The 23,448-nt window shown below is 38.0% G+C and overlaps 1 protein-coding gene across 9 annotated transcripts in view; it reads right to left on the bottom strand.

Annotated features, from left to right (window-relative positions):
* The window catches only part of ATG10 (autophagy related 10), a 366,598-nt gene that overhangs the window by 82,826 nt on the left and 260,324 nt on the right, over nt 1-23,448 (bottom strand). For all 9 annotated transcript variants that reach the window (XM_072606230.1, XM_072606229.1, XM_072606227.1 and 6 more), the window contains one exon: nt 9,337-9,434. In XM_072606230.1, coding sequence (XP_072462331.1) covers nt 9,337-9,434 — 98 coding nt within the window. The remainder of the gene's footprint in view (nt 1-9,336; nt 9,435-23,448) is intronic.

Consider the following 23,448-nt stretch of genomic DNA (forward strand, 5'->3'; position numbering starts at 1 on the left):
GAGGGGGGGAGAGAGAGAGAGAGAGAAAGAGAGAGAGACAGAGAGACAGAGAGACAGAGAGACAGAGACAGAGAGAGAGAAGTGTGTACATTTTCTCCCCACTCCCTTTATCTAGTCTCTTAAATAATGTCCATATGCTTCTAGAGCCATATACCAGTCATGAGCCCCGTCCCACTACGTTCTAGGTCAAAATAACTTACACATTTGTACGTAGACATCTGCGTTTTATTGCTGACCCTTCCCTGATATTTGTCTCCTGTGAATCACTTAATATCTCTTCCACCAGTCTTCCCATCTGAACCCATTCTGTTCTATGGCACCAGGCTTAGCATCTTGTCAATCTAAAGCCCCCTTTAATCGGATTCACTCACGTGTGTCTTTTTTTTTTTAAATCAACCTTTACTAGGTTTACACTCCACACCTCCATCCCCTCCACCTCCAACCCCATGCAGAGAGTCCATTTTTCCTATTTTAAGCAATAGTACAGAAATTCAAATCACATCTCTAGGCATCATCTTCTTTGCTAGGTGACCATTTCCTAAATTTGTCTTTCTCTTCTAAATCCCCTACCTTAAATCAGCCACAACCATTCCAAACTGCCATGACTCATCTTTTCTTCTATTCCTTTATAAGAAAATATCTGAGGGCATTAATGGATCCAGATCATCATTCTTTGGAACACAAGAATCAGTTCCTTCTCTGTGAACTTGTTCTTAGGCTGGGGTCCATGAACTTAGTTTAATTATGATAATTTTGATTATTGTATTTCAAAATATATTTCAATATAACTGGTTTCCTTTATGATCCTATTTATTTTCCCAAGAAGTCCATAGGTCTCACCAGATTGACTCAGGAGGGATCCCTGACACAGAAAAAGCTTAAGAATTCCTGTTCTACAAGAAGAGCCTTATATATTGTATTTAGCTCCAAATATGCAGTTTTTTTTCTCTTCTCCGTGTCACCTTTTGTTTACCCTCTAAAATCTTGATACAAATTAGAATTCCCTTGTGTTTGTTCCCATTTTTTCCCCTTGTTTTCATTCTGAGTACTTTCCCCATCCTTTCAGGAAATACATCATTATCCTTAGTAAACTACAAGGTATGACTCCATTTCTCCAGCCCTTTCATTTGCTCATCTAGGATGGGAAACTGTCTATATTTTGTGAATATACCAGCATTTCTTGGTGCTGGCAGAGAATCATCTTGAGAAGTCACTGAAAATTCTTCTTGTAATATAGTCCTAGCCATATTCAGAGCACTTCAGAGTCAGAGAAAACCTTATGGATCACTCCCCGCCCTTTTTAATAGCTGAGAAGGCTGTGGCAAAACTCTCAATAGAGAATTGAAATGACTTGCTCAAAGTCAATTGGTCAATAAATGGTGGAGTCTACAGGAGAAATCAGACTTTTTGATCTATTCGAGTACTTTTCCTTTATACCATGTTTGTTTCATGAGAAGTTACCACAGAAGAGGGAATAAGTTTCAGTGAGCAGAACTGGGACTAACAATGTCTTGATTCTATGAAGCTACAGTACAAAGTAGAGTCATTTGAAAGCACGTCCCCATTCTGCCAACGCTAGCTGTTGGATCACTCATGATGTGGGCAGTTCTCATCTGTGGTGCTCACTTTCTCTCCCTGTAGGGCTCCCTCCCCTTGCTCAGGCATCCTGTGTTTTTGTTTTACCTCAATTTCTCCTCTCAATAAGGAAAACAATCACAAAGGCTTTCAGGAAACTATGTAAAGACACAAGGTAATTCAAATCTATCAATCTTTTTAAAAAATAAGGTTTTAGAAACAACACAATTTGGTGGTGTTGTTTTTTTAATCCAGAGAAATGAAAATAAAGCAATAAGAATGATCAATAAATGTTGTTGGTACAAAGTTCTACTGTATACACACACACACATACACGCACACACACACATGCACACACACACATGCACACATGCACACGCACATACACACATACATGCACACACATGCACACACACAAAGCAGGCCTTTCTGATATGGGAAGACTCCATTTCTCAGGATGCCTGTGCAGTACAGTGATTCCACTTCTCCTTAAGTTGTTTGCCCATGGAAATGGAGAAATATGCAGGATGGTGGAGGATTAACGGAATTTTCTGTCAGGCTTATCACCATTTAAGCAATGGACATTTCAAAAAAAGCAGCATTCATACAGGAGAAGTTTTTTCCTGTCAGAATGTCATGACTGGTGTAGGGCAAGGAGATGAAGCATTTTAGCTGTGGAAAATCTGGTGAGAGGTGATGTAACCAAGAGCTCCAGATCGTGTCTCGAGTAAACCATGGCATTTGCTGCATGGAGAAGGAAATAACGAGGAATGAGATAATCAATTAGACATAGCTGCAGTCCTTCACTGAGTTCAACTTTGGGATGAGTCCAGAAGCCTTGGGCTGCTGATGTTTTGCCAGTTTATTACCCTATCAGAGCTGTGAGATTTTAGAATAACTTGTTTCCCAAATTATTCTAGGGATAAAGGATATGGCTTGTATTCATTTGGGAAATGTGAGTGAATATTGTCTTTTACTGCTTTATTATTTATCTCTGTCCTGACTAAATGTCTTACTGTACTAATATTGGTCTTTGCATGTGTCTGTTAAGACAGTGAGCAACTAAATATGTGGGTGAACATTGGTGTCAGAAGTTTCCAGTTCTCCGAATTGAGGTAAAAGTAGATCAGAGCAGTCAACTAACATTGAAAATCCCTGTACTTTAAACCCAAGTCCTTGGGTGCTCCAGGGGTGGTTGGATCATGGGCAATATTTGTGTATCTGGTTCCCAGAAGTAAAAACCAACTTCAAGGAGTCCTATGAAATTATTTTACAGAGATGTGTTGCTAATAGGACTTTAAGTAGTATTGTTACTAACAGTAAATTGTCATCATGGCTTCACGTAGGATTTCTACTAAAATGAACAGAAGCAGCACATTCGACTGGAACATTTTCACATATTTCTGTACTAAAAGGAAAACACTAGAAAGTTCTGTTGGAATAAAAAATATCCATATCCATATGAAGGAAAAGTTTGCATTTTCAAAGAAATAAATTTTAACCCAGGAAAATGTGAATTTAATTAGTGCCTATATAACCATTTTTGTTTAACCTGAAAATTTCATCTTGTTTTCTTTTAATAAGAACATGAACTCTCCTTTACTCCCTCTATTAAAAAATTGTTTAGTGGGCTTCTAAAAGAGGCCACTTAGCACTGACGAATCCTTTCGGCTTACACAATGTGATGGTTGGAGCTGTGGCTTTTTATATTGAAACATTTGAAAGAAAAACTAGAAAAGAATTAGCTACATAGCACATCAGTGTAAGAGCTGAATGTGCACATTTAACTGGAAAGATGCTGTGTAGTACACATTATGCATCTTACAGGAAGCTAAAAGTAAATGATTATAGTCAACATTAAGTAATGGTTTTTACTGACTTAAGAATGGGATTTAGGAATTCAGAAAAGACAATGGGGAGATCAAACTAAGCTTAAATAAGTATCGACTGATCAGGTCAGGCCTCACATCCCAAGGAACCATCTAGCACAGTGCTGCACCCTTCTAGGAACTTCATTCAGCTGAAACACCACAGCCGTCTGTCCCTGGGAACACAGTGAGTCAAAACCAAAGCAACTGCCCTCGCGACTGTGGATCCAAGTTATCAAATCCTCTTTGTGATGATCGAGCTCAATGTTAAGAACAAAACAAAACAAAAAGATGTCAAATTCCTATGTTTACTTCAGCCTTCTACTATTTACATAAAGTCAAAATCTCACTTTGCTACTTCACCTCCTGCTTGGGCAGTCAGTCCTAACACCAATGGAGTGGAAGGTAAAGAATTCAAGCTCTTCATTCACTTTCTAATTACGTTGTTCAAATACTTAGAAACCATATTTCTATAAAAATCCAAAAGCAGCTCAAGAGATATTGGAATTAACTGAATTAAAACTAAAGAATTAAATCAAAATACAGAGGAAATGCTACATTTGATGACATTTCATTTTTCCCTGCCTCATCTCCCCCTTTCTCCCCACTCGTGTTTTCATTCTAGAAACTGCATGTGAACTGGGAATTATGTGAACATCTGGGTTACCCATTACCACCCTTGGCAACCTTCATTTATCTCACAATTCTCACCCCCATGTACTAAGGAAAAGAGCCCTAAACTGAAGCACAAGTTCCACTTACTGAGTTTTTGTTGAGCTATAGCATGTAATCTGTGAATTTTTATTTTCCACTCAACGTTTTTCCCTATACCATATTCATTTAATATTTTCATTTTCCTCCCTTGCACAATTAACTCTCCCTGAATTCAGAAGAGGAAAAAAAATATATAGTTATTTACTTGGGGAAGGTACAGAATTAAAATTCCCATATTACACTTGTAATAGCAAATTTGTAATCCAAAGCACATGAATTTAGATCTGGTAGAAAGGATCTTTGAGGGCATCTAGTAAAAACTTCTCATTTTACAGAAGACGAAACTGCAGTCTACAGAGGTGAAATGACCGGCTGCTGTCCCCACAGGTGGCAAAGCCAGTATTAGAACCAGGTCCTCTAAATATACATGACTGCTCTTTCCACCAGATAAACATTTCTACAAAACTAGTACAGTCTATATTTGTAATCCTGTTAAGCTTATTAAGCCAAACAATCTTTTGCCCTGCTAAAGCTACAAATTCTTTGGGCAAACTTTGTATTTCAAGTAACAGAATCTAGAAAGCTAGTTAGGCATTTTTAAAAAGGTGGAGGGAGGGGCAAGAGAATGATGTCCCATGGATCTATGAAGAGTCACCAATATTTTCACACAGATTAGTGGCACCACACTACTACAGAACTTGGTAAGAGCCATAATAAACATTTTTTTTCAATTTTATCAGTCTGCAAATAAGTGTGCAACCAGTGTGCTCCTCCTCACAAGTCTCTTCCCCATCAAATGTTTTGTGATCACTATTCAGTTATTTTCAGTTGCGCCTGACTCTTCGTGATCCCATCTGGAGCTTTCTTGGTAAAGATACTGGGGTGACTTGCCATTTCCTTCTCCAGCTCATTTTACAGATGAGGAAACTGAGGCAAATAGGGTGAAGTGACTTGCCCAGGGTCACGTTGCTAGTAAGTCCCTGAGGCCAGATTGGAACTCAGAAAGATGAGTCTTCCTGACTCCTGGCATAACGCTCCATCCACTGTGCTGCCTGCTGCCCAAACACCACCCCACAAATCAGAATATGTCTGATGAGAGTTTTGAAAAATTTGAAATTGTTTGAATTATTTGAAGTTATTTCTTTTAGGAGCTAACAGAAACAAGAGACCAGCTTGTATAATGACAGCAGTAACGTAAAGGAAAATTATACTGAAAGATATCAGAGCTATGCGGACTTCAGAGCACTGACAGGGGAACATAGTTCTCTCCTCTTGGCTAGAAAGTGGTAGACTACAGGAGCTGTTAGTTTGCTTACCTACATGTCGGGGCCGCTTGGTGGAAGGAATAGTGGATACAGCGCCTAGACTGGAGTCAGGAAGACGCACTAGCTATGTTTGCCTTACTGGCCCTTACTTAATTATTAGCCTTTCAACAGACATTTTAGATAATGAAACAGAGTGAGAACTGATCCTCTACTGACTTTTAATGGTTAGAAATGAAGATTATTGGAAATCAAAGCTATTCCCCCGGGGCTTACCCCAAGGACCTTTGCTTCTTTGTGAGACCAAGCCAACTAATTGGCTTCCTCCATTGGCAATAGCCCTGATGCCTTAGGAGCCTAATCAATAACTAGAGCATTGGGGTGGGCAGAAGAGCTGGGAGACGTATGTTGACTGAAGACCCTAATTCTCAAAACAGAGTAGCTAAGTGACTCCAGGCCTGGAGTCAGCAAGATATGAGTTCAAATGTGACCTCAGACACTTACTAGCTGTGTGACCCTGGGCAAGTCACTTAGCCCTGTTTGCCTTAATTTCTTCACCTGCAAAATGAGCTGGAGAAGGAAATGGCAAACCACTTCACTATCTTTGCCAAGGAAACCCCAAATGGAGTCACAGAGAGTCGGACATGACCAAAAATGACTGAAAACAATCTCCCTGTTACAAACAAGGGTTATTGGGAAGTACTAGCAATGTGAAAAAATAGAAGTGTGTAAAGCATTAACTTTTAAAATAAAGGGGGCACTGCAGTAATTAAAGCGTTATTGTCCTATTTTGGGGGCAAAAAGCTGAGCAACATGAGGAAGAAGGGTGAGCCTGACCTTTTACTTTTTTGCCCGATGAAGTTTAATTAATAAAAAATATAAACGTATCCTAGCATATTGTGTAGATGTTCTATTTATGAGAAACATCTCTTCCTCTACACTCTGAATTCATGTGAGTGTGAAATGAAATGAAACATGTCAGAAATTAAATTAGGAGGGGAAGTTACTTGAAACTTGGAATTATTTGGAATCGCAAAAAAAGTCTCAACAAGTCTCTTTTGAGACTAATTTCTTCACTTAGTAAATGGGTCAGTTAAAAGTATGGTAAGGAAAATGAAGAAGGAAATCTAGAGGTGGAATAAATATTATAGAAAACGTATATAATATATGACAAAAGCACTTGAGATATTAAATACAAAGATAGAAAAAACAAATTATTTATACAAAGATTCAAGGAAAATGTTTATGCCAGGCCAGTAAAATGTCAGGAATAAACAAGATTCAGGACATAGAGATATTTCTCTGGAGATAATATAAAATACACAAACATTAACAAATTATGCTTGATGTCAATGACAACTACCCTTTTCTCCTTTAGTAGGCTTCTCATTTAATGAAAGTCAAATTCTAATAATCAGTATGGGAGGAGAGCCAGATGTGTGATTTCACCGGCATAGGAAGCCCCCCTACAAATGTAGATCAGCACCTGCTCTGCATTTTGACATCTTAGAGAGCTGTCTGGGTCACTGACTGGGGTAAGTGACTTGTCCTGGGTCACAGCCAGCATATGTCAGAAGGGAGACTCAAATTCAAGTCTTCCTGATTCCACCTGCCTCTCTATCCACTTTGCTATGCTGCCTCTCAATAATCAACTTATCTGTTAAAAATTTTAAATGATTTCATTTGAAGAAATATTACTGTAAGTTGCTACTATGGCTGAAATGGGTCATAGAAATCTTGCTTAAATTCAATATTTGTTAGCAAAGTAAAGCAAAGCTATTATACAATGCTAAGCTTAAGAATGTTTTCTACAAAAGTCATGGAAAATGGCATATTGAGGATCTTGCTGCAAAATCCACCCAGGTGGGAGAGAATGGATGATTTCTCTGAGATCTGAACTGGTGTCTTGAGACCTGTGTTCAATAGATTACCAGAATACTACTAGAAAAACAATTACATCATGTCTGTGGCCCCCCTTCTAACTCCTTTGTTGGGGAAAAAAACCCCATGAGTGCTGGCAGTACTTCTGAAGAAGCTGCCGTAATCCATAAATACGTCTCCATTTTCTTGTCATTTCAGGACGAAGCGACTTCCAGCTCACACATATCCTACCAGGTGCACTAAATTGATGTCATTATGAGCCATCAGGAAGTACCCACAGAGACCTCTACCAACACTGAGAAGTTTTGTTAAACAGCTGTGTGTGTGTTTTAATTGATTTGTATTATTTAAAATAGGAACAGTTAAAGCCAGTTATCAGATGTTGTATCAAAGAGCCAACTCCAGACTCCAGGGAGATGGAGTTCAGAGAAAGCCAATCACTGCAACTTCACTGGAGCACTTAAGATTATTACTAGAGGAAGCACAATTAAATCATCACACTTTATTAGCTATCATTAGAAATCACTATGCAACGTATCAAGCTTCATTATTTAAGAATCATTAACAAGTTAAAACTTCCTGTTACCAAGAGTACGAAGAGTAAAAAAGTAACTTATTTGTCAAATGTCACCTCAAAAGTTCCTCAAGTAAAGATAAAGGAAAGTTAGTGAAATTAATTATCATATTTTTGCACATATTAAATACACAAAAATATGAAAGTAAATCTAGAGTATTCCCGATGTATAAAATGCATATGTCATATAGGGTTCTTTCCTTCCAATATCCACAGCTATTCTACCCAGTTATTATTTATTTGGCCCACTCACTTAAGGATCAAAGGTCTAATTGGTCCCCTTCTTTACCATTTCCTATAGCTTTGCTATAAATCCTAGTCATCTACCAAGGTCTCTGAGGCTCTCTTTCGAGACAAATAATACTGTGTATGCTTGTCAGTTACCTCTGTGATTTTCCTTATGCAATTTTTCAGCACACATGCTCCGATAAAATACAGTTGTACTACATGAGACACAGCCAGGTATGTAACTGTCATAATCAAATTTACATGTAGTTTATACTTAAAAGAAAGGGCTCAATTTTGAAATAAAGATCTTTGCTATCCCCACAGACATGATGTAACAGGTGTGTTTTTGCAAAAAACTGAAAAGCAGTGTAACATAAGGAAAAACACAAAAGGCAAGTGCACCTTCCATTCTGCAGAGAATGCTTTTCAAACCATTCTACAAGATAGGTTATCATCATCATGCTCATTCTCTGCCACAGTGAAGCTTTTGTGTGGGTCCTTATAGCAGTGTCCAGTGTGGATGAAGAGGCTAATGGTACCAGTAGCATTCTCAAAGGTAATCCTCCCTGCTCCTCTTTGCTCCTCCTTCATCTCCTCTCATGTGATGCCAAAATAAACTGAAACTGAATTCTGACAATGATTCCACACCAGCAGTGTAAAATGTGCAGCATCAATCCATAGCCCGGATCCTTGATTAAAAGTGAGTAGTCCATTCTAAACATTTTGATCAGTACATAATCTGTCTTATCTCTGTGATCTAACTCAGAACCAGGCAAACATCCTAATGACTGGTAAAGTCAACTGAAAAAGCATGCTTTGATTAGGCTTAATGGAGGCTGGCAAAAAATAAGCCTTTCCATCCAAATGAAAATGATTTTGCAAGTGAGTACGATTTGCTGTAATGCAAATTTCAAGGCTATATACTATATACACTGTGAAGAGAGTGCTTTAAAAAATTCTAAATTCATTAACTACTGATTTTAGTACATTAGACAGTAATAACAAATTATTTGATTGACAGATCAATTTTCTCCACTTATTTTCCAAAATGATTGCAATTCCATTATCAATCAAAATTACACTTCAGTTTTCTTGCAAATTTAACTCAGAAGTAATATGTGAATCACCATAGTGCCCATCTAAGAAAATCATCTGTATCTTAATAAGATTTCTAAAATAACCCCTACTCTTCTTGAAAAATTAATTACAAAGAATAACTGGAAATACTTCTGACCTGTTGTGTAATGGTGCTCCATGGCTCTTGAAGAAGACGAGCTTTATAGAACTGATGGACACCATCCCATATCTCCTTCAGTGTTAAAGGCCTTCCATCTGTAAAAGTTTATGTTACATTTTTGGTTGGTTTTTATATAATATTCAGAGTATTTCTGCAAATACTGAAAGAATTAAATTCTTTGCCTATACAACACAACTATGCATGTGACATGCGCATATATGACAAATACACAGGCATATACATGAGTGAAAATATCTTATACTCAGTAATGATTTTTTTTTTTGGATTTCACTGGAATAGGGAACTCCCATGAGGAAGCTCCTTCTGTCAATGAGAAGAAAATCTATCAACTTCTCTTGAACCTATAGTCTCAGTGAGTTGCCCAAGGCATAGAGAGGTAAATGACTGGCTTAGAATCACACAACCAATATTTCCAAGATACTCCTGTCATTCATGCCCATCAGCTAGCAGAGTATCTAAACAACTACTTGTTAATGTTGCTTACGTATACGACAACTTCTCCATATCACACCAGTACTTAAATTGTGACGGCTCGGTGATGCCGTAATGCAGAGTGCTGGGCCTGTGAGTTCAAATCCAGCCTCAGAAACTTACTAGCTTGTGACCCTGGGCAAGACTCTGATCCTGACTGCCTCAGCTTCCTCATCGGTAAAATGAGCTACAGAAGGAAACAGCAAAGCACTCCAGTATCTTTACCAAGGAAACCCCAAATGGGGTCACTAAGAGTCAGACACGACTAAAAACAACTGAACAGCAACACTTAAATTATCTGCTTGCTTATTGAATATTAATTAGTATAGCCCTCTGATACTTGGGAAAATAAGTAGAATCCAAAAATATTTTGGAGGGAATTTCTGAATACAAGTACTGAATTTGTAGCAGATCTACGCAGACAGATGCCTACATCCAGATACAAACAGGCCCTGATGACAGGTCTACAGGTGCTCTGGGTTAAAATCTTAGCATTTTCTTTTTTCCTTTAAAATCCCGTGCTCACACAAATCATGTACCCATTTCAACAAATATTTATTGGATGCCTACTGGGCAGGACATTGTGTTAAAAGCTATTGGGAATGCAAAGATGAATAACCTGGTCCTTGCTATAAAGCACACTTCAAACTAACAAGGAGAAAAGAAATGTATGCAAAAAAATTTATAATGTAATAAATGTGGCATGGTCCATAAGTACTGAAGGAGTTCAAAGGAGGGAGAAAACATTTCTGTCCTGAAGGAATCACACAATCTCAGTGTCTGCAGGCCCTCACAGCTCGTAGACCAGTCATAGCCCAGAAGGAAGCCCTCTGACAATGCCCCGTTGTCCATCTTCCACTTGTAGACCTTCGGCTTTAGTTAGTACATGAAAAAATAGCATTTAGTTTTTTGGCTTCCATGTCACACTACTATACAGTCCAATAAGCCCGGGTCCTTTCCCATGAACTATTATCTAGTATGCCTTCCTCATTTGGTATTTGTGCAAATGATATTTTTTTAACCCAAGCATAGGACTTTACGTTTATTCCTATGAAATTCTATCTTACTGAATCTGAATTGTCAGTCTAAGCCTGTTGAGACCTTTTGGGATTCCAATTCAGTGTTAATTATCCTTCATAACTCTGAATCATCCAGAAACGGAATAAACACACCATACCATCGAGGCCTTTATCCAAGTCACTGATAAAAATATACTATTAGCCAGCCCACATCTCTGTAATTCATTCATAAGCATATCTGAAGAAACTTTGTCAAATACCAGGTGGAAATGCAGACATTCTCTTCTTCCTAACCTGTTCCTTGAAAGAGGCCATGCTGTTTTTAATGATCACCATTTTCTTTTCTAAATGCACAGCAATCTTTAATAATATATTCTAGAGTTTTGCCAGGAATTGAAGTCAGGCTCACTTCTTTATAGAGGGCTCTGAACTTTCAGAACTTTCCAGGTTACTGGACATTTTCCATCGGCAGCTCCGTCTATTTTGAGTTCCACAAAAATTCATGCCCCTCATGCCAAATACGGCTCAATGTTCCCCCTCTCCCGTTTTTGAGCTTCCTTCTTCATGTGGTCTTAGCCTTAGATTATAAACCCTTTGAGGGGAGGGAGCATCTTGCTTTTTTTCTAACTTATATCCCTAGCACTTACCACAGTACCTGGAACACAGTCGGTGCTTAAGAAATGTTTATTGGATAGAATTGTTGAATTCTGTGCCTCCAAGGTGGTGTGACCTGGAGAAAGGTCTGTTCGTTATCCTCCTGATCTGAGCACTGCAAACTGAGTCTACTGCTCCATGCACAGGTGAGTTACAATAGACTGCTGCAGGCATTGTTAACCTATTGGAAGGTTCCACAGGTTCAGAGGGACTGAACTGTGAGCGGGCTCTCCCCTGCCTTGGGCACTGCATTGCAGGCATACATGCTGGGTTAAAGGCTACAGCTGAGGAGTTGTGCTGCTCCTGGGCTAAGATCCACACAGCTAAAGTTCTGGAATTTGTTTTGTGTTTGGTACCCAGCTAGGCACCACATTTGCTCATTACTATTCCTCTCCGTCCTGGATCTGTGACCTGGAACTGAGTACTGGGAGACTAAGCTACCAGAAGGCCCCTCTTCTCACTCCCAGCATTATTTCAGGGGTCCCCTGGGGTCTCTTTCTGCTCCCAATGTTCATTCTAGCCTCCTTACCATCCCTAGATGTTGGAAGAGGCTCCCTGCCTCTACTACATGCTCCTGGCCAGCCCTTGCCCCAGTGCTCACAGACCTCTCTGTACTCCAAAGCTGCCCTGGGCTGTAAAAAAGACTCAATGTGACTCTCTCTCTCTTGGCTTTCCCTTCAAAATTTGTTCTAGTGCATTTTCTAGGTTATTGTGGAGGAGGTATGCTGGGGAGCTAAGGGAAAAATGATTTCTCTTGCTCTGCCATCTTGGCTCTGCCTCCCCCTGATTTTTTTTTCAACACATGAACAGAATTTTACATTTGTTTCTACGTTCTATCTTACTAGATCTGAATAATCATTATCATATCCATTCTATCACTGGATTTCAATTCATTCATCCAATGTGCTAGCTATTCCTCTGGGTCATCCAGAAGCTTATGATTTCCATCAAAGTAGCATTATCTTTGGAATTATAAGACCATGACACTCTCTTCTAAGTAACCTCAGTCACCTTTGTTTGTTTTCATCTTCTCTACATACATTTTAAAAATGTACAATGATCAATGAGTTTCTTATAAACTGATCCCTTTACCTAGCTCCCCTTTTTCTACTGTATTGGACTGATTTCTACACCAGTGTTTATAGTTATTGTTATAGCTTTGACTTCAGCAGCATTGCATCCCTCTTGGGCCAAGTTCTAGGCCATGGACTCCATACCATCCTTTCTGAATTCCACCTGATTTGCATACTCGAGGAGTTTCCATTCTGGATAAGAATTCTCTTGATGACCTACCTCAGAAGAGTCATCCAGATTTCACTTGAAGACTTCTGGTGGGGGAAAACCTAGCACCTGCAGAGTTCCATTCCACTCCTGGATAACTCTACTCATTAGGAAGCTGTCCTTCCTTGGAAACTAAATCTGTATCTCTAAGACTTTTACCCATCATTCCAAGTTAGCCCTCTGGGTTCAAGAAGAACAAGTCTTCTACATGACAGTCCCACAAATATTTGGAGACAAGTAATCATGTTCTTTGTAAGTCTGCTCTTTGTCAAAAAGTCATTGCAGGTAGAGAATAGAAAGCAGATGGGGAATTACTGAAAAGCTATTTTCCATTCTAAATCCATTGCTGAAATGAAGGACGGCTGCTCTGCTGGAATTTAAGCCCTAAGTACTGTCACTTGCAAACTATTTCCCTATGTAAAGATATAAGAAATCTATTAAATTAATAAATTTCAGTGCATACAATGCATTAAATGCTCCAATTTTTTCAAGGGATTGATGTGGATATTCACTCACAATCTATCTGTCCTTGCCCATTCTGAGCAATGCCTATGCCTATGTCATCTTGTAAGGGAGTCCATCTAATGTACTGGGGGGGCCTTCCTTGAGTTTTCTTGACACCGAGTAGATGCCAACAGGGAACATGGACTGTCCATCTATTACTCCTCTCCTTCTATGTCACCAGCCCATTTTATCACTCACACATTTCCTTGAGACATCCTTATCACTATTTCTTCATTATTTACCAAACTCACCATGAGAAAATGTGAAGAAAACATGTCAAATGACTTCTTTAGTAGACTCAAAGCCATTTATGTTGGTCAATAAATGCAAGGAGGAAACAGGTCTTCACGGCGAAGGAATTAATCATCTAGTGGTCAATCATATGCTCACCTTGATTTACAATTGACAAAGCCTTTTCTTCATAACAACTTTGTGACATGGACAATCATCTCTGTTGCACAAATGAGAAAACTAAGGTTCAGAAAGGTTTAATCACTTCCCCCTGACCATGAGGCTGGAAAGGATAGAAGTTGAGGCTCAAACAAAGATCTCTGATGTTTGAATCTAGGGCTATTTCTGTCCTATGTCACACTGTCACTCATGGGAAACTGGAAATATAATAGATGATGTCATAGCTAGAGTGTGTCTCACTTATAACTGAAAATGTGAACTTTTCTTCCACCTTTATTTTCAATAAATAGCAATAGAATATTTTGATACATTTTCAATAAGTATCTTCATCTTGGCATTTATCTGGTGGCAGGAGACCATTATCTTGTGATAAATAGTTTTATTCCATTGACATTTTCATGTCTGTAAAATGAACAAGATTTATTCATCCAATTAACATTTGAATGTCATGTTTAGCTACAAGTTAAAAACAAGCTGCCTTCCATCTTGGTGTTATATTATTTTCTGAACACATTTATAGAGTAGGGCCAAATTCTGCTCTAAAGACAAACATCGTACATCTTGAAAACGTGTGTGTGTATATGTGTGTGTGTGAGAGAGAGAGAGAGAGAGAGAGAGAGAGAGAGAGAGACAGAGAGACAGAGAGACAGAGAGAGAGACAGAGAGAGATAGAGAGAGAAAATAAATATATAAATTTTGGATTACAAAGGTTTGGTACTTAAACATTTAAAGTTCAAATAGAATTCTTATATTGAAGTTATAAAAGGAAGACATGATAAAAATGGATCCTAACTTCAATATTAGAATAAATTTAATTCAGAACAATTAAATGCATAATGTTTGCAAAGCTCTGTGCCAAATGTTGAGAATGATCTCAAAATAAACAATACACAGCCTCTGTCCCCAAGTATTTTATAACCTATGGAGAGATAAAGCATATATTAATAAATAGCATTCAAAATAAAATAAGTGCATGAGAGGTGCCAGTGAGATGTTATGAGGATTTTGAGAAAGGAAATATTTACAGATAGTTCCCTCAGGGAAGGCTTTAAGAACACATAGTAGGATTGCAATAGGCAGAGTGTGTTACAAGCTCATGCGAACAGGAAGGACAAATGAGCAGTACAAACTAGAATTTTATTTGAAATAAGGCCACAAAGGCAGGCGTAGCTAACGTGTGTGGGGCATTAAAAAGTCTTGATGTGGCCAGAGCTATAAATAATTAAGGTGAATCTGCCAAGTATATATAAACTATACAGAAGAGGGCAAGCCCTGAAGTGGAGAGACCTAGTTACTATGAAACCTACATAAGTAATGAGAAGCTGGGTGAGCGTGATGCCGGTAGACATGGAAAGGGGAAGACAGATCTGAGTGATATTGAAAAAAGAGAAATAAGAAGATCTGGCAACTAACTGGGTGATGTGTGGAGAGGAAAAAGTTAAAGATAACATGAGGTTTGGGACATGTATAAGTATAGCATAAAAAGACAAAGTAAAATCAGGGAGGAAGATAGGTTTTAGGAAAAATACACTAAATCTTATTTTGGACATGTTGAATTTGAGAAGTCAACTGGACACTGAAGTTGAGATGCCCACTGGAAGTGTAATTCTGGAACTCATGGGAGAAGTCAGAGCTGGAGATACACAACTGGTAAACATCTATGTAGGCATGCCTCCAGAAGCCATGGAAATAAATGACCTCACTGGAGTAGAGTTGCAACAGCAAGCAAAGTAGGATTTTTTTTGCTGTTTTTCTGGATTGAGTTTTAGCCCATCAAGTGCCTTTGAATGAATCAGTCAAGAATCTTTGACTGGAAACAGTACACACACACACACACACACACACACACACACACACACACACATGTAGTGATTGTGAGTGGGCTAGGGGACCTTGCTTGTGGGGAGGTTTAACAGAAAGAATGTCTGTGATGTCAGGAGCCCTGTCTGTTGATCTGTATTAATTTCTCAGCCAAGAGCCCTGTCTATTGATTTTTATGAGTGAATTGAGATGATGTCACTGGTAATATGTATAAATATTTTCATAGTCCTAAGTTTTGTTTTCCTAGAAACAGAAGCTGTGGGCAGGAGCCCCTGGAGCCTGAAGGCAGAAGCATGAAGAGTTTGGAATGCAACAGTCCATGTGAGCTGAGACAAGGAGCAGGAGAAGAGAGCTGCCCGCGTGTGAACCCAGGCTAGAGCTGGGAGTGGCCCATGGAGGAGGACCTGGGGTTTGGAAGGCAGCCTCGAGTCAGGATGAGAGAGGACTTTACTTGTACACTGAGCATTAAGAAGATTGTTCTTACAGTGATCTAAGGGTGGATGGTGCGGTGTTTTTTGCTACCCCTTATGGATGCATCATGCTAGGGAAGATCCTAGCCTGGGACCTCCTGACTTTGGGCGTGCAATGATACATGCTATGATATATGACACTGAGTGTTATGAGATACACACATGTAGTAGGTGACATGTTTTGCTTAAGGATACTGGATTAATGTTATGCTTTACTTTATAGAACAACGTTTAGTTTATTGCTGAATAGAGAGTTCATTATACCATGTGATTAGACCCTTAAAATGATTCATAGCAGCAGGCCTCAGGTGTGCTGCATGACTGGCATTACAAGAGTACACAGGGGAAGAGGAGCCAGGACAAAATCCTACATCAAGGTTGTAGGAGAAAGAGAAGACAACAGTTGATGAGGTAGGAGGAGATCCAGGAGAGCATGCTATCATGGAAGCCAAGGGAGTGGGATGTGAAGGAGCAGATCATGAATGGTTTCAAATACTGCAAAGATTGTCAATGAAGACGAGGATTCGTTGTGGCCATGTGGCCAGTGTTCTCCCTTGAGATAGCAAGGGTAGTATACTAGCAGGAAGAGAAGCCAGACTGAAGAACTTGGGGAGTGAGACAGTTAAAAAATAAGAAAACAACTACAAGCTCTTCTTCTCTCCTTTGTCCTCTTTCTCCCAGATGTCATTTATTCCCATTGACTTGTGTTCCATTGCTACATGGGATAAATTTGCTGCTAAAAAGCGGAAAAAGCACTGGATGTGATAGAAAAATTAAGAAGCTTTTTTGGGGGGTGAGGGGTGAGTGGAGGGGTTGGATAAGGGAGAGCATTTTAAAAGCAAAGAAAAAGGAACCAGTGGAGAGGAAGAAATTAGATGGATGAAAAAGGAGAAATGACTGAGGTAGTATGGTTCTTGAGGGGATGGTGGGTGGGACCAAGTAGAATCAGCTTTGATACCTTCTCCTTCGAGACAAACAGAAGGAGGTGAGAATGGGAGAAATTACAGAAGTTTTGAGATGGAAAGGTTAGAAAGTGAGGACATCCACACAAATGTCCTAGGACTTTTCACTAAAGGAGACAAGTCATCAGCTGAGAATCCAGGGGAGGTGTGAATTGGGGGATCTGAGAAGAATGGAAAGGTCTGGTGACTCTAAAAAGAACAGGGAACACACAGCTTCTCTTCCCATAGCGGTTTTTAAGTTGGGATCCATGACCTTATTCTTTGAAAATATTTTGATAACTCTATTTAAATAGAATTTTCCTATTGTAATTCTATATATTTTATTTTTACCAATTTTACATTTCACTGAGTCATACCTAGACTTTGCATCTACACTTTCCCCACAAAGTTCCTCTGTTTCCTACCAGCTACATAGCTCCATTCCATATAATTCCCTCCACAGTCAGATCACTTTGAAAAAAGCACCCTCACCCTGGGATGCTTTCATCTGAAGAGAGTCTCTACAAATATCACATGCACTCCCAACCAAGCTCTCTTCGGTTTCCAAGGTCCACTGCACTTCTCTCTGAATCAGTTGGTGAGATATCTGGAGATCAGTAAAGCATTTCATTTTATCTCTCAAAATATTATCATCCATCAACTAGGGATATTGTAAATGGCTTGGATCTGACTACTGTCAGGTGGCTACATAAACTGCTACAAGATTTCACTCAAACAGTAGTAATCGATGGAGTAGAACTAGGGGTATTATGAGGCTCCAAAAAGATAAAGGATAACTTTGCAAAACTTTAAATGCTTATAAAAATACCAGTTATCATTATTAATAATATTAATTAGCCTATGGTCTTGTTGATAACTCTCATAACTGGAATATAACTTCTAGGCAATCTGGGGATAACTTCAGTCCTTAAACCTTCTACTACATCCCTGGTGAGCCTGAGTAACGTTGATAAAGCAATATATCAGTGTGCTGGGAAATGTTCAACCACCAGGTTCTCCGGGGGGAAAACTCTGCACACACACATTTTTAGGTTTAATCTGCATTATTAACACTTTCTTCAGCCTCGAGAAGGAAGAAAACAATAAATCAAGTCCTCATTTATGGTGATTCCTTATTTTTAAGGTATAAATATTCACCCTGAATATTAACAATTGGCTTGCAGGCTATTTAGAGCTGGCCCCAGTACACCCCTGAGTGCTACTAATATGAGGAGCTGGCGACTGCGTGTTTGTTTCTTATTTTTATCAGTATATAAAGGGTTAAACCATGCTCTTCAGAATGCATATGACAAAAAAAAAAAAATCCAAGAATATCATTATCAAGCCAGAGGAATGGACAATGAAGAAGAGATGAAGTTTAAAGAGTACAAATTCCACAGCCTCAAAAATATGTAAAATGTGGACCATGTTGGTAGCACTGAGAACTGTCTTACATGCTCTACCAGGAAAAGAGCTATGAGTGGAAATAAACTGCCTTGAAGGCAGCCAAGCTATTGTCTAATTATGCCAAGGTTCACTGGGAAGAGAAAACCCAGGGGAGAGGTTGTTGGGTGATCTGTTCCCGAGTTTTCAACTAAGCCAAGCATCATATTCAAACCACATCATAAGAGCCGTTACAGAATCACGCTTTTCTTCCTTTCCCTTAATCATCTCTTTGGCAACCATTTGGTGATGATTGTCTACAAAGTGTGTTGACAAAATGAGACTGATTTTTTTTCTTGACAAATATACCAGAACTTACCCATTAAATCAGAACCATACTTCAAACAGACATTTTATTTTAGAAAGTGTGCATATTTTTCCAACAGTGCTACCATTGCTCAAAATGTATTTGGAATTCCCCTTTTGAAATCTGTTTCAGATGAGATGATCAATATCATTATTTTATAACCACTGCCTCATTTTCAAAAATTATATTGCTGTGTAAATTATTTGGGATACATAATAATTCTGATATTTGGTTTCATTTTATGACAATAATAGTCATATATGCATGCTAATACTGATACTAGCCAGACTCATTCTAAACTTGCCCATATGAACCCAGATTGAGTCGATTTTCCCACTGCTAGCTACTTTCCTCTCATGTAGGTGCTGGATTTCATGCCATATGCATATCGTTAGTTGTTCTCTTTTGTGGTTTTTTAAAAATTTGGTGGCTTTTAATAATGGATATTATTCAAAGGGAACACACAAAAGTTGTAGCTCTTGAAAAGCAGAACCACCAGCTCAGTGGTTATTGGTGTGGGGGAGTCATGCATGCTCAAGGATCATTCAAGACCATAATGAAATAGGATTAATTACACTAAAATGCCAAGAAAAATCTGGTAAAAAATGAAAACAACAACAACCCCAAGAACTGACAAACTATGAAATAACTAAATTAATTATCATTAAATAAGTAAAGACCATCAAAAGGACTTGGAAGTTGGAGGAGCTATTTTTAATTCCTACACAGTGTAGTACAGGTTTCTTGAAGTTGGAATAATAATGAGAACACTAGTAAAAAAAGAAATAGCCCCTAAGCATTGCTAGTAAGCAAAAACACTTGTTATGGGTAAGACAATATATGAGGGAATATCAAAGACTGGAAAAGGTAATTTTTACTGGCAAAATTTAAATTAAAAATAACATTTTAATTTAAGGTTTTTGTTTTTACCAAAACTGCTTTCAAAAGTAATTTGAGTGAATCTGTAAGGCTTGGGTATCATCATCAGAACGTAAAGCATATGCTCAATTAAAGACATAAAGAGATTTTTTTGTTTAACTTCCAATGAGACTAGAGGTGTCCCACTGAGAGAATGATGAACTTTGATAAATATCATGATATATGGAGAAGCAGAATTGTTCTAGAATTACAGAAATTCCCGAATGGAGAATGAATACTGAAATACAACCTGACCCTATTTTATATGCCATGAAAGATTAAGAAATTTATCTAGGAGATGGAAATAAAGCACTGAGCATTGAAACTGGACTAAATTAAACCTCACTGAAAACTTAGGGTCTATAGTCAAAACTAGACTTGGAAAAATGGATTGTTCACCGATGAGATACAATATCCAATATGATAAAAGTACAGTTTCATGATGAAAACTTAAAGAATGTGTCAAAATCTTTGAACTCAATGCCAAATCATTTATGAGATTTCAACAAAAGAGGAGGGGCGTATTGAATAATAAAAGATGTTAAAGATGTACAAAAGTTGTAAGGTTCATTCTATGATAATAAATCTAATTATATTACCTTGTCTCAATTAATTTGAATACCACAGTAAAAATATTACCACTGGATTGTGTTCACAACTTACCAAGAACTATATCATAATCATGCCAACCATTTGATTCTTGGTCATTTTTTCCCAATTCACTTTGCAGAGACTCCAAAACCTTAACTTAAAATTCAATAATTAAGCACAGACATATATGGAGCTCAGTGCTTATGAAATCAGAAACCTCAAACTACATTAATTCGTGTTCCATTTTCTCCAGATAAAGTTAGAACAGACAGGGATGTGATCAATCAAGTGACTCTCTGGCTCAGAGCCTGAGTTCTTTGATGGGATGATTTTTAATGTACTTAATTTCCAAAAGAAAGGTCCGACTTCTGAGTGAAAATTAATCACTTTTAGGAATAAAAACAAAATAAACATGCTATATGAATTTAGATGAGGCTTCACTAATTTTAGAAATTGCCCATAGAAATTCTTGGGGGCACTAACATACCATATGGCAGTCAATAGTTATACCCTGAAATTATGGGGTATCCATGGAGATACAAAAAAACTTTATCAACACCTAAAACCCATATGACAAAGGAAATGGGGCATAGGATAAAAAACAGATTAATTACAAAGGGCAATTTTTGGCAAACACTAGTTAATATTTTTATATCAAAGCTCTCAACTGCTTAATAACCTTCATGTCAACTAGTCTATATATTACTCAAAATGTACAGTTTGCCGAATTAAATCCCTCAGGGTTCTTACTTCTTATGACAGCATGCGATATTTTAGTTTCAATAACACCAGGAGATATTTTACTAGTATTATCCTGAAGATTAGTGAGAACATAAAGAAATGAAAATGTCTTTTTTAAGAATAACATTCTGGTCAGGGACAAAAAGTATATATGAATTCTCACAATACAGATTATGCCTCTTCAACAATGCTTGTGAAGAATAATGAATGTTTTGAGGAGTCACCAATCTCATCGATGGTAGTCTCTCTAATGGTATAGATTGCAAGTCACCTTTGCCTTCTGAGTCTGTGTATCTCTTGTCCTTGTCACTTATAAATCCTCTTCAGAGGTTCCACCAGTGTGATGGTTCTCTTGACATTGTGTAAATATCAATAGAGCACTAAGGTCTATTTCTTGCTTATGTTTCACTATTACAGTATGACTGATCCACTTTTTTTTTAGTCATACATCTTCCAAGCTGACAACCTAAGACATTCTTCCTAGGTAATGTGTTGCAGTATTCTAATGATGACCTCATGCACTTTCATTATCTAATGGACAACTCTCAACTTTAATTCTTCAAAGACAGTAGAACCCTGGGGTAGACCCAAGATGGCAGAGTAAAGGAAGCATTACAGCTGAGCTCTCACAATATCCTCTCTAAACAACTTTAAAATAATGCCTCAAAAAGGATTCCGAAGAAGCAGAACCAACAAAGATCAAAATGAGACATTTTTCTAGCCCAAGACAACTTACGAGGTCAGAAAGAGAGGTTTGTGACACTGCAGTGTGGGTTGGCTTGGAGTCAGTGTGGCAGTAGCACCAGCTGTGGGACATGGCAGTGGAAATGGCAGCAGCAGCTTTGGGAGCTCTCAAGCCAGAGCTAGTAAAGGGATCATGTAACTGTTCAAAAAGAGATTACAGTGTCCTGTGTGCACTGGGCACAGGACAAGGTGCTGTTTTGCAACTCTACTGCCTATAGTCACTTTCAAGTCACGATTTGAGGGCAGAGAGGTATATTTTTGGTCCTAAGAGAGCAGTACCCCTGAGGAGCATTATCACTTGTGGATACAAAGGATAAGGGTAAGCCCCCACCTGGGTAAGGACCAGATAACAGACCAGGAGAGCAGGTGGGGCTACTGCTCCACAGATCAGCAGAACAGGGCTCAACTTTAACATAAAGTTCAAAGTCAAGAATTAGGCTAGAAAAATGATCAAACAACAAAAAAAAAAACCTAACCATAAAAAGCTATCATAGTGACGTGGAAAATCAAGACATAAACTCAGAAAACCATGATGTCAAAACAACCATAAGCAAAGCCTCAAAGTAAAAACAATTGTGCATTGGATGCAAGTCCAACAAGAATCCTTGGAAGACTTAAACATGATTTTAAAAGTCAAATAAGAATGGTAGAGGAAAAATTAGGAAAAGAAATGAGAGTGATTTATAGAAAATTATGAAAAGGCAACTAATAGCTTGGTAAAAGAACTATACTAAGAAAATAACACCTTAAAAAAACAGAATTGGACAAATGGAAAAAGACATACAAAAGCTTACTAAAGAATTTTTTAAAAGAATTCCTTAAAAAGTAGAATTTGGCAAATGGAAGCTAATGACTCCATGAGACAACAAGAAACAATAAAACAAAGTCAAAAGAACAAAAAATAGAAGAAAATGTAAAATATCTTTTCAGAAAAACAATAGACATGAAAAATAGATTGTAGAGAGATAATTTAAGAATTATTGGACTGCCTGAAAGTCATGATCAAAGGGAGAGCCTAGACATCATCTTTCAAAAAATTATCAAGGAAAACTGCCCCAATATCTTAGAACCACAGAGCAAAATAGAAATTTTAAGAACCTATGTATCATTTCCTGAAAGTGATCCCAAAATGAAACTCCCATTAATATTATAGCCAAATTCCAGAGCTCTGAGATCAAGGAGAAAATATATCAAACAGCCAGAAAGAAACTATTCAAATTACATGGAGCCACAATCAGGATTATACAAGATGTGGCAGTTACCATATTGAAGGAGTGAGGGCTTGGGAGATAACATTCCAGAAGGCAAAAAAGGTAGAATTGCAACCAAGAATAAATCACCTACTCAGCAAAACTGAGTATAATCCTTCAAGAGAAAAAAATGGATATTCAATGAAATAGAGAACTTTTAAGCATACTTGATGAAAAGACCACAGCTAAATAGAATTTTTGACTTTCAAACATAAGATGCATGAGAAGCATAAAAAAGTAAACATGAAAGAGAAACCATAAGGGAAGATGATACACATAACTCTTAAGAACTTTATCATTATTAGGGTAGTTAGAAGGACTCTGCATAGATAGAGGGCATGGGAATGAGTTAATTACATTGAGATAATCTTAAAAAACAATGGGTGAGAAACATGGATTTATTGAGAGAGGGGATAAAGGAAAGGAAGAATAGTGGAAATTATCACATATGCAAGAAGTGTACAAGAAAGAGCCTTTACAATGGAGGGAAAATGGTAGTGGAGTGGGCAATGCTGGAAACTC

This window comes from Notamacropus eugenii, chromosome 4 (assembly GCF_028372415.1).
Source record: "Notamacropus eugenii isolate mMacEug1 chromosome 4, mMacEug1.pri_v2, whole genome shotgun sequence".
Taxonomy (NCBI): Eukaryota; Metazoa; Chordata; class Mammalia; order Diprotodontia; family Macropodidae; genus Notamacropus; species Notamacropus eugenii.